This window comes from Cervus elaphus, chromosome 15, assembly GCF_910594005.1.
Source record: "Cervus elaphus chromosome 15, mCerEla1.1, whole genome shotgun sequence".
In the NCBI taxonomy this organism is placed as follows: Eukaryota; Metazoa; Chordata; class Mammalia; order Artiodactyla; family Cervidae; genus Cervus; species Cervus elaphus.
The window spans coordinates 65,114,639-65,132,054 of NC_057829.1; the positions used below are offsets into that span (position 1 = coordinate 65,114,639).

A 17,416-nucleotide genomic window follows, 5' to 3' on the forward strand; every position below is an offset into this window, starting at 1 on the left:
TTGTCCACCTGCCTGGAGCCCAAGCAAGATTTTTCCCATAGAAATGTGCCACCAACCAGCAGCCAGCTTTCCAGGCCACCCCATAAAAGCAAATTGAACCCCACTCCTCCATCTTGATCAAGTCATTTAGCCTTGCTGAAATGTGGTTTCCTTGAATCCATAAAATGGGAATAATCCTTGTCTTGAAGAGTTGGTATAGAGTTTATACCCTACATAACACTTTCCACCATCTGGCTTATTGTATTTGCTTCTTTGTTTACTCTCTCACTCATGCTGTGGAATATAAGCTCCATGAGGACAGGAACTTTGTTGTGTTCACTGCTGTTTTCCCAGTGCCAAGAACAGTGACTGACACATAGTAGATACTCGATAAAATATGTGTTAAATAAAGAGGTTCTTTCATTCATTATTTACCCAAGATGAGTATATTTCATGCACTCCACAGGGAGGAACAGAGATGAGGAAACCATTCCCTGCCTCCATGGAGCTCTCTTCAGGTTACAGTAACACATATGGTCAAAGCAAGTAGATTGCAATGAGACTTGTTAAGTAGAATGTGAGCCACCGCATTCTAGCATCTTGTCTGATAGATAGCCCCTCCCTGAAGACCTGTTGAATCTGAACTAGACCAGAAATAGATCCCAAGTGATCCAACCTGTGCCCTTACTAGGGCTTGGCTCCTAGGAGGGAGCAGACATTTCTCTACTAGAGAGGAGAAAGAGAGGAAGCAGAAAAAGGGAGTTTCCTTCTTCTCTCCTGGGCTCTAAGCCAGTCAGCCACAGGCAAAACTTTGAAAAGGCCTAAATTTGTCCTAGCTGTACTTCCCTGATCTTGGTCCCACCATACCCAGCCCCCACTGCCTTAAGCCCCTAGGCCTCCCTTCCAAGATTCCAAAAGTAAGAAAATAATTCCTTCCCCTTGCTACAATCCAAAGGTTTCTTGCTTGGAATAATCAGCCCTGGTGAAAGCAATCTGATTGAATTCATTCGCATACTGTGGAAACTGCTTCTTGGGACTTCTATTTAAAAGGAAAGGGGGTATCTTGGGTACCTCCGCAGCAGGCCCCAAGCCAATTCCTCTGACTTGTGACTGCCTTTCAGGAAGCGTCCCTTGCTCAGTTTCTCTAAATACGCTGAGGTGGGGTTGCTGCTGACTTTTTCGACAACATATAGCCACTATTCACAGGCCGGTGTTTTAAAAGACAATCCTGAACTCACCTTCCTGTCTGGGAGGCATACCCGGGGGGAGCAGACAGCCTTCTACCTTCTAACAAGCCAGACGAAGTTGGGAGTAAATCCTCTGGTTGACAGACTGCTGCTTCCCGGCTGAGCCCCTAGGGAGGTTCTTCAGTAGCTCTGGGTGCCCCTTCCCCAGAGGCCTGGTGGGCGAGCTCCTCTGGCCCAATTCTAAGCGAGGGGGTGGCTCCCGTCAGGGGGGGAAGAGGGCTCTGACCTCCACCTCCTTGGGGCCATCTGTCTATACGTCTCTGGGAATGCCAGCCTCCTATTCTCTTTCTCCTTTGAAGCCTCTGCTTCGCCTCTTCTCTCTCTTCCTGAACTACTTCTCCGCGCTTCGGCCTCAGCGCTCTGTCTCTGGCTCCTGCATCTGTCTCCGCTCCAGGCTTTCCTCTCGCCTTCTCCGCCCCTCCCCCGCGCTGTCATTCACCCCGCTCCTCTCCGCTCACAGCCAATGGAGAGACCCGGCCGAAACTGAGAGGCTAGCTCGCACCGGGCTTTTTCGCCTGGTGATTGATGTCCCAGAGTCAACAGCGAGCGAGCAGCCGGTGAGGGGAAGGAGCCGCAGGAGAGGGGAAGAATACGGCGCCCCCTCTCTCCTTCCCCTCCCCCCCCCCCCCCACTTTAGCCCTTCTGCGCACTTCGCCTCCAAGTCTCCACGCAGCCAGGAGCCGCTGCCGCCTCCGCGCCGCCGCGCGCTGTCCCCGAGCCAAACACAGCGAGTGCCACCGCCCAGGCCCCCCCCGCGGGGCCGGGGTCGGGGGCCAGCATGGAGCACCTGGGTCCTCACCATCTCCACCCGGGCCACGCGGAGCCCATCAGCTTTGGCATCGACCAGATCCTCAACAGCCCAGACCAGGGCGGCTGCATGGGGCCCTCCTCGCGCCTCCAGGACGGAGAATACGGCCTTGGCTGTTTGGTTGGAGGCGCCTACCCTTACGGCGGCGGGGGCCCGGCAGCCGGGCCGGGGGCCGGGGGCGCGGGGGCCTATAGCGCTGGAGGCCCGAGTGGCCCCGGTGGCCCGGCGGGCGGCGGCGGCGGCGCCTGCAGCATGGGCCCACTGGCCGGCTCCTACAACGTGAACATGGCCTTGGCGGGCGGCCCCGGTCCCGGTGGCGGCGGCGGCGGCGGCGGGGGTGGCGGCGGCGGGGGCGCGCTGAGTGCTGCGGGGGTGATCCGAGTGCCTGCGCACAGGCCGCTAGCTGGAACAGTGGCCCATCCTCAACCTCTGGCTACCGGTTTACCCACCGTGCCCTCCGTGCCTGCCGTGCCGGGCGTCAACAACCTCACCGGCCTCACCTTCCCCTGGATGGAGAGTAACCGCAGATACACAAAGGACAGGTTCACAGGTGAGTCCGGCCCGCGCGCGCCCCGCCTGGCCGCGGCCCCGGCTCTCCTCTACCCCTCCTCTGCCCCGGGTCTCCCCGCAGCCCCCTCTGCGCGCCCGGCCGCCCAGCTCCTCTGGGTGCTTCCCCCAAGTTCAGTCGTCCGCCGCCTCTCTTGCGGAATCGACTCGCTGGAAGAGTTCTCTTAGCCTGGGCCCCTCTCCGTCTCTCCCACAGGATCCCTACTCTAAGAAGTTCTCCCTGACCCCCTCTCGGAGTCCCTGGGCCCGGTCAGGCGGAGGGAAGGGGTTGTAGCTTCGGGACTACCTTCCGCCAGCATTTGTGGCTCGGGGATCTTGGAGAAAGGGGCGCGATGTGAACAAACTGTTTCTTCCGTCCTGGCAGACGTTGTCTGGCCGAGGCGGCGAACCCCACAATCAGACTCAAGGGAAACAGGTTCCCCACCTTCCTTCCCTACACACACACACACACACACACACTCACTCACTTCGCCCTCCGAGATCCAGTGCCCGTCGCGCTGCCGGACCCGGTAGAGGCTGTGAGCCGCAGTTAAGCCGCAGAGCTGGCCGGCCTTTCTTCCCGGACTGCGGGCCCCGTCCGGGTCAGTGGCAGCGACTAGGCTGAGACACCCGCTTCATTTTCATTCTGTCCCGGCTCGGCGTCCTCCGCTCTGGGCCCAGCCTCGTTTTCTCCGGCGTGAATAATGCACCGGCCAGACCCGTGATCGATCGGTAGCCGAAAGAACCCCTGGGACGATAACGCATTCGGCGGCGGCCGTCTGCCCTCTTCTCGGCTGCCTGCTCTGCGCCTTGCTTCTGCTCGCTTCGGCTCCCTCCGCTCCTGCTTCCGCTCACGGCACTCAGCTTTTGCTCCTGCGCGGGTCCTTTTCCACGCTGCCTCACTTCCCGCCGCCCCTAGCGTTCCCTGGATTCGAGACTGCGATCTTCCCGCCAGGCCAGGCCCCCAAGTCCGCTGGGAAACAATCCTGAGTTGAGCCTGGGTTCCTGGCGGGGCCTTAGAGAGAGAGGAAGCAGGAGGCGCAGGCGGCTGCCTAGATCGACCACGACGTGGGATTCCCGTGGGGCTCGGGCTCCAGGGCCCAACGGTAGAAGGGGAATAGGCAGTTAAGAGCTAGACCCTGGGCTAGGCTCGTGTTCCAGCCTTGAAACTTGGCCTAGATTCTGGGTCAGTGGCAAAGAGGGGTTGGGGAAAGCAGAAGATCCATTCTGCTCTGGGCCTCAAGAAGGGCCCCTGTGCCCCAGCCGAAGTCCTCTAAGTCCTGGGGAGGCAGGGCCTAGTGCCCCGTCCTACTCCCCCCAGCCAGGCCAGTCTAATCTTAAAGGGCCCTGATGGAGCACCACCACCACCCCCAGCCTGGAACCACTGGGAACCCACTGGTGGAAAGGTACTCCACACAGCCTCCCCTAACCTTGCTTCAGCCCTAAAGAAGGCTCTGAAGGAGTTTATGGCTGTCACCTTATGCATCTGCCTCTGTGCCTGTGCCTGTCGCCTGTGTGTCAGTTTGTCTGGGTCTATAGATCTCGAATTTGTCCCCTGTTGTATGTGATGTGTCTGTATGTTGGTGTGTGATGGAGGCCTCAGGTCAGGATCAAGGATTCCTGGCCTTGACCAAGGATGGTCTCTTACTGTTGAGCAGCTTCTCTGAGGCTGGAGGCCTGGGGCTATAGGGGAAATGCGACCTTTAGCTCGCCTCAACATGTCCCTCAAAAAGGCTGCATCTGTGTCTGATGGGCACATGGGAGCCCAGGGCTAGGGAGGCCTCTGTGGTGGCAGAGGCGTCGGCCTGGCGGGCCGCTGGGTGGGGGGCCATTTCAGGCCACAGGCTTGGAGCTGAGGGCTGACAGGAGGACCACAGCCCTGCTTTCGGGGTCTAGCCTCTGGGCTCGCTGACTCGCGGGGTGTCGGGCCTGGGACGCCTCCTGACGCTCTGCCGCTTGCCTCTGCCGTCTGTCTCTCCCGCTCCAGTGGCCCTCTCACCCTTCACTGTAACACGCCGTATAGGTCACCCCTATCAGAATCGGACGCCCCCCAAGAAGAAGAAGCCGCGCACGTCCTTCACGCGCCTGCAGATCTGCGAGCTGGAGAAGCGCTTCCACCGCCAGAAGTACCTGGCCTCGGCCGAGCGCGCCGCCCTGGCCAAGGCGCTCAAAATGACCGACGCGCAGGTCAAAACCTGGTTCCAGAATCGGCGGACTAAGTGGAGGTGAGCTGGCGGGGCGTGGGCAGCACAGTCTCTGGCTCCAGGCCTCTCCTGGGGAGTTCACACTCCCTCGATCCCTGCCTTCCGATGGTTCTGGTTCGGAGGAGCGGACCGCTCTGTTAGGCTCGCGGGGAGTGTGAAGCAACCATGGCCGGAGAGCCCCCGCTGCTTTGCTTTCTGGCTTTTTGGCCGTTACACTCTGAGGTTGTAGACGCGGCTGGTCTCTGCCGCTGCTTGGGGGATACGTCTGCATTTAAGCACAGTCTACGCCGTCCGGGCTTCCGAGATCAGCGAGTCCTGAGGGACTTTTTGTTTGCGCAAACTTACGGGTACAGAGATGCCTTTTCTATCCCGTAGACTGGAGGCAGAATAGCACGCTCCCTGTTTCTGCGCCCCAGGCGGGGCTCCTGCTAGAGCGCCTGGGGCCCCAGACCGCGAGCCTGGGCCCTGCTGTCTCTCTCCTCCCTAGACGCCTGGCCTGGGCGCAGCGGGTACCCCACCCGGGAAGGGGAAAATCAATCTGCGCCGCCTGCGGCGGGGTTTCCAAGGGTCCCACTGAAAGGGGGAATCAATCAGGAGCAGATGGGTATGTGTAAGAGAGAAACATTTTCTCTTATCCCGTCACACACCCACAGCTACACTCGTTTCCCCCACAAGCAGGCGCTTTCTCCGGTTGAACCCTTTTGCACCCCTGAATCCTCCCGCACATTTAGCCCGTGTGCTGGGTTCCACACACGCCGGGAGTTTCTTGCTAGCTCAGGTCTCAGGCGGGAGAGCAAGAGAGTCTGGGCGAAGTCCCCGGCGCCGGGCAGGGAGGGCCTGGGACCGGAGGAAGGAATTGGAGTTTCCTCTTTTTCTGAATGAAGGCGAGGAATCTGCCTGAGATTCCGCCACCGTGGCCACAAAGGAAGCCACTGCCCCGAGAGTCTGCTCCCCCCCCTCCCCACATTCCTGCTGCCGGGGAAGGGGTGGGGGACGCAGCTCAGACCTCAGGAAAGCTAGGGAGGGAGCAAGGACTGGAGCGGGGAGGGGGGAACGCACTCGGGTTCCCAACGCCATCCGGATCGGAGGCTACAGCCTAGGGGAGGGAGTCAGGCAAGCCCTGGGGGGGTGGGGGGGTGCGCACAGAGAAAAATAGTATAGCAGGCTTAGAGAAACTGATACACAAGGTGGGGGCAAAGATAAAGACCCCACCCAGGGAGAAAATAAAACAGAGAGAGAGTGGACTTCGCTGGTGGTGAAGTCTTACGTATAATAAAGAAAAGCAATAGATGACTGAAACCTTTATTTTCGTTTCAAACAAATTCCCTTAAATTCTGAGAGAAGGAAGGAGGTGGGGTGAGAGAAAAACCAGAGAAAAAGACACAAAGCCTAAAGGAAGAGAAATAGTTTGAAATTCAGGGAAGAACGGGCAGACGAAAGACAGAAAGAGCGAAAAGGCAAGAAGGGGCGGCGATAAGAAGGTCGGCGTCCGCTGCTGGGAGAGGTCCTCTCGCTGGCTTCGCTCGCCTTCATCGATCGCCTACAAATTGCTTCTAGAGGCCCCGGGGACTCCCATTAGGTCTGTCCACCTTAGAGACAGACGTTTGATCTCAGTTGACGGGGTGGAGGGGAGGCATTAAATGGAATAAGTGAGTCATCGCCTCCCTGGACCGCCTCGGAGGAAGCCAGTCGGTCCGGCGGGAATCCCGGCCGGCACAGGGCTTGGCGCAGGAGGTCGGGAGCCTGGGAGAGGTTCGCGGAGAGAAAGGGGGTGAAGAGGTCCATCATGGCAGCTCACATCCACTGGTCCCTGCCTCTGCCCTGGACTGATGGGAAGGGTGAGACCGCTCAGACTTGGGAAGGCTCCTGGTCTTCCTCGGGTCTGGGGAGAAACAAAATGCCATCCTAGCTCTGCTTGTGCCGTCCAAGGCCAGTGAGGGTGTGGGCCCTGCCTGGAGCCAGAGAGCCCCAACTGCTTGGGCCTAGCGGATCTCCCTACAGCTCCCCCAGAGTACCCCCTATCTACTTTTGTGGTTTCCAGTCTTTGTCGGAGTCAGAACCCTCAAGATAGGGGAGTGCTTTCAAGGGCCCCCAGCTGAATTGGGGGCCTCGAAGGGGAGCTGCGCTCTCCCAGGCGGTCTCCCGGGAGCGCACCCGAAGCGTGGTAACGGTTTGTCCCCGGTGCAGGCGGCAGACCGCGGAGGAGCGTGAGGCCGAGAGGCAGCAGGCAAACCGCATCCTCCTGCAGCTGCAGCAGGAGGCCTTCCAGAAGAGCCTGGCTCAGCCGCTGCCCGCGGACCCGCTGTGCGTGCACAACTCCTCGCTCTTCGCCCTGCAGAACCTGCAGCCGTGGTCTGACGACTCGACCAAGATCACCAGCGTCACGTCCGTGGCGTCGGCCTGCGAGTGAGCCTATCTGCTACTCTCTGAGAGACCCGAGACCCGGGCCCAGCCAAGGGGTCTCGAGGCCCCCGAGAGCCGGGACTCTAGCCCGCCCTCCGCCGCAGACTGCACGCCTCCGGGGATCGCGGCGCCCCTCCGCACCGGCCCGCGCGCTCGCGCCGGCGCCGTTCTCTTTTGGGTGGAAAAGAAGAAGAGAGCGCGCAGGAAAGGGACGCGCCGCCGTCTCCCAGATGCCTACGCGGTCCCGCGCCTGCTGGAACTCTTCAGAGTCCTCCATTTGCGTCTATTTTATTTTATTCTGATTTTTAACGTGAGACTGAGAGAGGCAGAAGAGGTGGTGGAAGAAGAGCTGGTGGGGTCCCTAGAGGACAGCATGAGCTGTCATTTGAACTTGCCCTGGGGAGACCCCCTTCTCTGTTCTCCACTCCCCGTAGTAGCCGGCCCACACGGAGGTGATTTCACTGTCCCTCCTGGTGTCTCCCCACAATCACGCACAGGGGCCCTATGGCAGAGTGTCTTGCACACACAGGGTCATAGCCTTCACCCCCTTGGCCCATTCGATCAGGGGTGGCCCGGAGTCATTCTGAACAGCATGGCACTTCTCACCAATAGAAGGCCACAGCCACACTGTGACACACCATCGCACACACAACAGCCACAACAGCATCACTTGGCCTGCCAGACCCCTATCACACACCCTAGCCGCACCCAGGTACGCACAGGCAGGTTTCCACACAAAAAGCCTATTTCTCCAGATCCTGTTCGTAGGGGGGGTTTAAGTTATGCACTTATAAGGTGTTTTCTGTGTAACCTTTTTATAAAGTGCTTGTGTAATTTATGTGAAAAAAAATAATAAAACCCTCCGAATCCGGAGTCAAGGCTGCCTGCTCCTTGCTGAGCCCAGCACCTTGCAGCTACTTGGGTCTGGTGTGAGCTGGTGCAGCCAGGGCAGCCCCTTGTACTTAAGTTTGAAGGACATCTTGGGGTCAGGACCTGTCAGGTTCTGGAGAGAGGAAAGGAGGAGGAGGAGAAATGAAGAGGGCAGCACTGAGAAAAGTTGGGAGAGCCAGTGTCTTCTGGGACAGTTAGTGCTCAAGATTTGTCTTTGGGAGTGAGAGTTATGTGTGTGCACTGTGTGTTTGTGATGGTGTGGGCAATCAGGATGTTATACTGACAATGAATGTTTGTATAGTAAGTGTTCAAGTGTGTAATTTTGTATGCAGTTGTGTGTGCTTATTTTGCTTAAGTTGTGAATCAAAACTACCATTATATATACAGACTTGTATTGGTATGTGTGTGATCATGTGTTAATGTGGCTTTTTGGGTAGTTGTATAATCACCCACCAACATCCGTGATTGTTAGTGAATCAGGTGCTAATATTTGTGAGAGTACATATTAGTTTCTCCTTATTAATCTATTTTTGTGTTAAATGTATGAATGTTTATGGTTGTATACCATCTATAACTGATTGTATGTAATCATGTGTTAGAGGTGTATTTCATTGTATGAGTGATACTTGTCTAGGATTGTATATAATTGGGGGAGTGAATTAATGGGGAGTATGGATCACTGTGAATGACACGTCTCTGTGGTGAGTGTGTATGGTACTGTGTGAGTGGGTATAATTGTACACTGCTGGGGTACATGATGGTGGGGTGTGCAGATCCATTGTAGGGGTATACACATCTGCTAGGAGTTTGGGGTTCTAGGACCTTACCCAGCAAGCTGCAGAGATTGGAGCATTCTATGAGTAATCGGACCAGTATCTTCTGTGGTGCTTGAAGCAAGGCTTCCCAGCTCCCAGTAAAGCCTGGCCTAGGAGGGATCTGAAAAAATGACTTCCCGGTGGGACCTTCAGGGAGACACCCCCCCCCCCCAGACCACTCTAGCCCGGACAGCAGCCACAGTATACAATACTCCCCATAACATTTAGTCCCCCACCTACCAGACCAATGTCAGGATATACAAAACTGACTTAAGCCTGCTTTTCTGGAAGAAGCTAGGTGGTAGAGGCTTTGGGAAACATGCCATCCTGGGGTAGTGGAGTGGGGACATAGGCTGCTCTTTCTTTACGGTGGAAGAGTGAGAGAACTTTGTGGCTAAAAACTGTTCGTGTAGGCAGAGCAGTCTGAGTGTGCATGCAGACTGGGGTTGAGGGCAGGAGAGTTATGGAAACCATCAGAGCCCTCATCCTGGCGCAGACTGCCCTCTTGGCTCTGCCATATCACAGGATAAAGCACAACAACCTCCAACCCAAAGAGGCCCAGGAGGAAATTTGGCTGAGTGGGGAAGGGGCACAGCTTGTCCACCCCTATCTGTGCTCCTCTTCGAGCAGGATCTGGGAAGGAGAGGAGGATTCTGAGTCTAAAGGACTTCCAAGATGGAGGGGCTACCCCAACCCCAGACCTACCCGGTGACCAGGCCAGACCCTGACAGTGTGTGGGTTGAGGGGAGAAAGTTCTGGTCTCAAAGCCAGGTCTGCAGTGGGCCTCCTGCCTGTGCCGGCGGCGGCGGCGGCATCCAGTACCGGGCCAAGCGAAATCGAAATCCGGAAATGGCCTCCTGGAACCGCAGAACTCTGCTCCTCCTACCTGGGTAGGTCTGGCTCTCCCTCCCCTCCTGCTGAGACTGGAGCTGCCCAGCCCAAACCATTTTCGTTTGGTGCGATCTCTCCACCATTTGCGTCTTTAAGAGGCACCTTCAGGGCCTGCCGGTTGCTGTATTCCAGAGTTGCTGACCCCAGGGCAAACTGGGGCCTTCCTCCCACCTCTTGACTCCTGGGACCCTTCAGGCTAGGCGCCCGGGGGCTCCTGGATATTTTCTGGCCACAGACTGTCTAGGCGAGGCAGGAACGGGGAGCGGCTGTCCGGCTCAAACTCAACCCCCAAACAGGCTCCCCAGAACCCCGACTCTTCACCAGCACGCCCTCACCCCTGCTCTGGCGAGACATAGCAGGCAAAATCAGGCATAACACACCTCCTCCCCCAAATACCTCCTACGTCCCCCGGTCTTCACCAACAGCTGGGGTCACACTCATAAAACGGCGCGGGACCAGGCGCCTCAGACCCTCGGCTCTCGGACCCTGTCCAGCTTATTCGGGCCTCTAGGAGAACTGGGCTTCCGCACGCCGGAATCCCGGGCGCCCATCGCGGGAGGCCACCCGACTCCCCTCCCCTCCGCGCTCGGGCTCCCGCTCGCTGTTTCCGGGGCTCCCAGGCCGCCGCGGTCGCGCGCTCTCCCGGGGCCCCTCCCACGCGCTAGGGACCCTGGGCGAGGCGTCCCAGGGGTGTGGGCACACTCCCCGGGGCACTGGGGCCCTCGGCGCTGAAGGACGGCGCACGACTCCCCTCTCTCGGTAGGGAATTCGTTGGGACCGAATCTCGGTGAATCCCGCGTCGGCCGAGGGCCGCGGCGAGGACAGGCCGGGATGGTGGCGGGGCCCGCACACCCCGTCGTCCCAAGGGGACGCGGGCTGGAAGGGAGGGGGGCTGCCAGGGTCACAATCAGGGCCAACTACCCGCCGCCCAAAGAAAGCTCACAACTCCGATCTGCCACCGCTCCTGCAGGCAAGGGCCTGTCTCTGTTCAGAAATAGAAAAGGAACAAATGATCCGAATAATGGTGTGTAGAGATGCGGAGGGAGAAGAGGAATTAACGAACCTGTCTGAGCAGAAAGGGCCACATCCTTCCTTGGCTTGAGTGAGCTGACTGCACTGACCAAATTCTGCGGTGAGTGAGCCTTGATCACCCCCTCAGACTTGGCTGACTGGGTGGTGGCCTTCTGGGGCCCAGAAACCCAAGCAGGGCTGGGGTCCTAGCGCCCGTACAGTGCCCCCGCCCCCTGGGATGGCACATACAGAATCTGGCCTAACCTGTTAATGATAATAGCGGCTTTGTGTGGCCAGATCCGTGCTTGGGAGCTTTACGGGCACGGTCTGAGCACGGCCTCATGAAGCCCCTACCGCAGTGGCAGGTATGGGGTCTGCCCTGGGCCCAGGACTCAGACAGGCATCCTGTTTGTGGTGTGAGTGACTTGCAGGTGGGCAGGCCGGTTCCAGGTGTATGATAGTTATGCAGGGATCTCCAGGCTGTGCAGAATTGGGGCAGCTGGGACTCAGAGGACACGCTGCAAGGGGCAGTGGGCTAGAGCTGGGGCCCCAGAGCTGCACTAAGGACCCCTCAGGCCAGATGCTGGAGGAAACCGCCTGCCTTCTGCTCTGTTTCTCCAACTTTGCTCAGGCACACTTGCCCCCCTCCACTTGCCCCCCGCCCCCCACACACTTGCCCCCGCCCCCACACACACTTTCCCCCCCAGCCCCACACATTGCCCCCACACACACACTAGGCCCCCACTGCCCCACACACTTGCCCCCCCCCCACTTCCCTTTTACTCCTCCCAGACCCCCTGCTCAAGAGTCGGACACGACTGAGCAACTGAACTGAACTGAGACCCCTGCTCCTAAGCAGCTTCTCACTCTCCTAGGCCTTCCTAATCAGCTCAGAGTTTGGAACCCAGCAGCCAGGTCACTGCCTGGGTAGCTAAGAGGAGCTGCCGGCGCGATTTTCCCTCCTCTTTCGAATCCGCTGCGGGCCCTGGAAGATCTCTGGAACCGCCCACCTGCACTCACTCCTGGATTCCTTATCCTCGGGGAGTCTGATAGGAACATGCTGAGTGAGTGAGAGGTCTGCAGCCAGTTCAGATTTTCCAAGGAGCTCAGAGCAGACTCAGAATATGGTGTTTGCAACTGGGGCATGGGAAGCCAGGGCGGAGGTGAGAGTGCGGAAAGAGGGAGGGGGAGGAGGAGAGGGGGGGAGGGGGAGGAGGAGAGGGGGGAGGGGGAGGAGGAGAGGGGAGGAGGGGGAGCAGGAGAGGGGAGAAGGAGGGAAAGGCATCTGGGGGATGGTGAGTAGAGGGAGGGATGAGTGCCCATGTTGTGTTGACGGATGGGTGCAAAATCACATCCTCTCACCCTCGGCCTGCGTTGTTGTGGACAACCTCACATACCACCTCCAACTACACGACTGGAGTGTGCGATGTTACACAAGGCAAGCTACAGGTGTGGGGTTCTACGAGCGCGCACACGGCACACACACACATGCACGCACACAGTCTCCACTGCTGCGTTTGCAGTTACCCTCACAAGCTCACGCCGGGCGGGGATCAAGTTCCTTTGGGTGGTTACCACGCGTCTATCCCGCCAAGGGCCTTCCTTTCCTTTCCCCATCTCTCCTCCCCCAGCCTGGAGGGAGGAGGGTCTAATTCAACTACCGGTCGGTTTGCGGGTGGAGATTGCCCAGGCCTGCGTTTTGGTTTCCAGCCCCACAGCTCTGGCAACGTGACCCAGAAGCCTAAGGCTGGGCGTGGGGGCAGCGGGCCGCCCTGGATTCGGCCAAGAACCCTAGCAAGGCCCGGGAGGTCCAGCGGCCGCCGCTGGCTCCACGAAGCCTACAACAACCTGGCCTCCTTGTATGTGCGAGAAGGTGGGGGGCGGGGGGGCGTGGGAGGCATGGGGGGTGCGAGGCCCCCCTCTGGGTGCAGTTCAATGGGGAGGTTTGGTAGGAGCTTCTCCTGCCGCCTCACATTTTCCGCCCTGTGGCCCCAGAGCCCATGTATCTTCTGTTCCTGCAGGAGGAGTCCTAAGTCCGGAAAGCTGAAGGCCCAGAAGCTGCTGGAGCCGGACCTGGGCTTCCCCGAAGAAACGCAGGACAAGTGAGTTCCGGGCGCCCTCTAGGGGCCGCGCGGGGAGAGGCGCCTCTAGCCGAGGCCCTGGGAGCTTGTGGTCTGAGGGACCCTGGAGACCTCAGGGGCGGCTGCTACCAGCCCCAGTGGAAAATAATAACGATAATAATATTAATAATTAACAACATTGAGCACTTGCTGTATTCCAGGCCCTGCACGAGGTTTTAAAGGTATTACTACATTCTTAACAACCACCCTATGACGAGGTTTATAGACACTTTATAGACAAGGAAAATTGAAGTCCAGAGAGGTTAAGCAACAAGACTCCAGCATTGGAACCCAGGGTCTAACCCTGGAACCAGTTTCTTTGGGATGTATGGCGAGTCCTGGGATGTGGTGGATTTGGGGAGGACTTCTCAAGGAATGTCTTGTTTTATGGAGGGAGTTCTTAGCTCAGAAATTCACTGGGATTTTGTTCCCTTAGGACTTTGGAAAAAATGTTTCCAAGCCACCCCAGTCCACCGGTTCCCTGCAGCTCTGACTGCTCCCCCCTCCAGGATCCCCTCTGCAGCACTGCCAGGACATGAGACCTTGCCCTCCTCCTTCCCCACACCTAACCCTTTAGGCTTTCCCAGCCAGGGCTTGCCACCTTCCAGGAGCCCTTTGGGATTGGAAGGGGGTTCCATATATTTCCACCCCTCCCTCTCCTGGGTCAGCAGGATAGGGTACACAGGCCAACAGAAGATTAAAAATAGAAGTGAATGCACCACACTTGATTAGAGGAAGAAGTGGAGAACCAGGAAGGTAAATCCTTCCTCTCTTTTCCATCTGCTCTGAGCAAAGCCTGTAGCTGGAGGAAGTTGTTCTGGGTTGGAGAATGGGGGAGCATGCTGGGGTGGGTCAGAGAATTATCGAGGGCTTATGCCCTGACCTTTTAAACAGTAAAATTCAGTTAGAATATGAAAAGAAAAGAGAGCACTGTCTTCCCTTCTTCCCTGCCTTCTCCAGAGTGGTAGAGAAGGGGGAAGAGGGTAAGTGAGGTGTCCCTGGGAGGCTCTTTTATATACAATATAAGGTGTATTCAAGGCTACGGTTTTTCCGTAGTCATGTATGGATGTGAGAGTTGGACTATAAAGCTGAGCACCGAAGAATTGATGCTTTTGAACTGTGGTGTTGGAGAGGACTCTTGAGAGTCCCTTGGACTGCAAAGAGATCCAACCAGTCCATCCTAAAGGAGATCAGTCCTGGGTGTTCATTGGAAGGACTGATGTTGAAGGTGAAACTCCAGTACTTCGGCCACAGAAGAACTGACTCATTTGAAAAGACCCTGATCCTGGGAAAGATTGAGGGCAGGAGGAGAAGGGGATGACAGAGGATGAGATGGTTGGATGGCATCACCGACTCAATGGACATGAGTTTGGGTAAACTCCGGGAGTTGGTGATGGACAGGGAGGTCTGGCGTGCTGTGGCTCATGGGGTCACAAAGTCGGACATGACTGAGCGACTGAACTGAACTGAACATGTACTCATTTATATATAAATTGCACCTGACAGTCTTAAACTTTCAGGTGTATAAGAAACACTTGGGAACCTTGTTAAAACACAGATTCTCATTCATTATGTCTGGGGTGGGGCTTGAGATTCCAGATTTAGAACAAGCTTCCTGTGGTGCTAATGCTACTTCAAGGATCAAGGTACCACCCCTGTATGTCTGAGATCTAATTCTGGGTTCTCAAGCTTACCTATCAAATATGGCCTGCAATTTTATTTGCCTGAGTATTTTTCCATTTTATTTAAAGAAATTAAAAACACAGACACAACTGACACCCTAAAATTCACTCTCCAGCATGCCACAGGCCTCACACTCCCTGCTATCTTATGTCCTGCTCATTCCCTGTTACCTGCATGGCCCCTCTTTTTCCAGTGCACCTGTCCCTCTTTCTAAAATTCTCTTTCACTTCCAGGCGCCTGCTGAGATGACTTTGGACATCATCCTAGGTTTTGGGCTCTGCTTCCCTGCTTTCTAACCTCGGGCAAGTTAATTAAATTTTAGGAGCCTGCAGTTTCCTTGTCCAAATTATAGGGCCAATCCTTCCCTGGATTACAGAAGGGATTAAGGAGATAAGGGAAGTAAAAGCGTTTGGCTCTTAGCTGGTGCTGCAGGAGTGGCGCCGGAGCCCCCAGGGTGGCTTGACCAAGGTTTTCTGTGCACCAGGCGGGGTGGGGCCGTAGGGGGGCGGGTCCTACAAACTGCCGGAGTCCCCTCCCTCCCCTCCCCATCCCCAGATTCTTGATTCCTGGATTCCTGGGGTAAAGTCGAGTGGCCTCGCAGCTTTCCCTACTCAGCGCTTCAAAGGGAAGCTTACTGTGCATTTAGGTGCTGCACTTCCCGCTCCTCCTGGCAACAAGGAACAGATTAGCCAGTCCTCCTGTTCACAGGCGCCCAACTGTCCGCGGGGCGGGCCCTCGGGGTGAGAGCTGGTACGACCAAACGGGATGGGACGGGTGGAGACAGGCTCAGAGGCCCTGGCAGGGTGGGGCCGCTGCGGAGCGATGTCTATCACAGACCACCGCACACCTTCCTCCATGCGTGCTCACAGGCACACACTGCCTTCTTCCTATCTCACTCTCAGGCTGGGTCTCAGACCAACCAATGCGTCCGCAGGGCGGGACGATCCTGTCATATGTCTACACATTTATTCCAGCAGGCTCCTTGGTTACACAACAGCTGCTGTCCCCAGATCTCACCCTCACGATTGCGTCAGCCTAGGCAAACTGTGGGCTTGCAGGCATTCACCCACCTGTTCCCAGTGGCCACAAGGTCACACCTGACTGCATATAGGCTCAGAGGTGGGTCCCACAGATTCACAGGAAAACACTTAGGAGCCTCTGCAGAATCCTCTCACTAGTCTACTCGCTGTCAGGGGAAAACTGGCTCTTGTGTGTGGCACATTTTGTTCAGGAGTCCAGCCCACGAGCTCACAGACACAGAGTGGTACCCTCGAACCCATTTCTACCCACAGGCTTCTACTTCTCTCCCTTTGGCATCTCAGGCCCGAAATTGGGGTCTTCCTGGTCAGCACAGGGGAGGCATGGTTGCTCCACTGGGGCGGATTCTGCCGGCTGGTGGGCAGGATGAGTGGGGGAGGATAGTTTATTAACCCCACAGAAGCCCCAGGTAGGTCCTCGCTGCCTCCTCAGCGCCTGCCTCCTCTGCGCAGGCGCGCGGGATCACAGGGCGACTCCAGTCCGGTGTATAGTGCTGGTCCATACCAGCCAGCCTCGGCGCTGCGGGGAGGCTTCTAGTCTAGAGACAGTGAAGGGTCGGGGTCCCTCAGAGACCGGATGCTTCTTGATGGGGGTGGGGTAGATCGAAGTGGCGGAATTACTGGAAGGCCTGGGGCCTTTGATTGCACCAACTGAGCCAAATACTCAGTTCTAGGGACCCCCTCCCCGTCCCAGTTCCTGCACCTTCTGCCCAGGGGTGAGTTCCACTGTCCCTTCCACACAGCTTGTCGCGGGGTGTCCCGGCCAGTTCACCGGCGTTCACAGGACGCCAGTGAGCTCCCGTGCGGGCCTGCGGGGAGCTGCCCTGAGGCGCTCAGGAGCCTATCCAGGGCATGCAGAAAACTCTGCTTTCTTGCGGACTGCCTGGAGCCTGTGTCCAGGCCAAAAATTCAGCGGATAGCTCTGTAGGACGATTTGTGAGCATCCCCTCGCCTCCGTCGAGGCCAGACAGGCAGGGGATGCCAGGTTGGAACTGCAAGACATGTGAAAAGTGTGAGAAATGGGCTCTCATTTTGAAGCCCGGTACCGAGAGGTCCTGGATGAGGGATATAAATAGAGAAGAGGGGCATCTTGCACTTATGTCCTCCCAAACCAGTCCTCTAGGGTGTCGAGGGGCCGGGCGGCGGCGGAGAAAACGCAGCCTGCGTCCACCAGCTTGGATCCGATCAGTCGGCAGAGTCAAACCACCACCCAGCTCTTAGGTGGATCTTACGGGCCCCGGGATGTGGTCTTGTCCCCACAGGGCTGGGGAACTCGGCAGTTGGTCCTTCCTTCAGCAGCGAGTGGCTCCACTCGGCCAAATGGACCTGAGAAGCCAGGGAATCCAGCCGCCCGGCGCTGACCTGGGCTTCGGAGGGCGGCCTGAGAGGCGGCGGCCTCGGCCCCGGGTAGAGAAGGGCCTGCCTTTTCTTCCTGCTCTCCAGGAACGCGTGCACCAGGCGGCTCCCGGCCTCGGCGAAATCTGCCATCGGCCTCTCCTGTGGGCTCTATCCCGTCCTGGGGCCCAAGATCCAGACCGGGCAGGCAAGTGCGCGACAACTTGGCTTTTTCTGCCTATTCTAGGACTCCCTACCCAAGCCCCGCCTCCAGAAATTGTGGGAAACGCGACTGAGCAGAGACCCTGCCCTGCCCAACCCGGGGGGCCGCCCTGGCCGCGGATTCGCTCCTGTGGGTTTAGGGGTAGAGTCTAGAGAAGCGCTCAGCTGCCTGGGATCCGCCCCGCCGCAGAACTGTAAACGCTTGGAAACCCGCTGGAGGAGCT

The 17,416-nt window shown here is 57.6% G+C and overlaps 1 protein-coding gene across 2 annotated transcripts; it reads left to right on the top strand.

Annotated features, from left to right (window-relative positions):
- Nucleotides 1–1,676: 1,676 nt before the first annotated feature.
- Nucleotides 1,677–8,060, top strand: TLX1 (T cell leukemia homeobox 1). 2 transcript variants are annotated; one of them, XM_043926868.1, is made up of 3 exons: nucleotides 1,677–2,584; nucleotides 4,568–4,805; nucleotides 6,972–8,060. In XM_043926868.1, the coding sequence occupies exons 1-3, from the start codon at nucleotides 2,005–2,007 to the stop codon at nucleotides 7,192–7,194; spliced, it is 1,041 nt and encodes a 346-aa protein (XP_043782803.1). In that variant the 5' UTR covers nucleotides 1,677–2,004; the 3' UTR covers nucleotides 7,195–8,060. The 2 variants fall into 2 exon arrangements, with proteins under 2 accessions (XP_043782803.1, XP_043782804.1); XM_043926869.1 differs by having other exon boundaries at nucleotides 1,682–2,584; nucleotides 4,604–4,805.
- The last annotated feature ends 9,356 nt before the right edge of the window (nucleotides 8,061–17,416 follow it).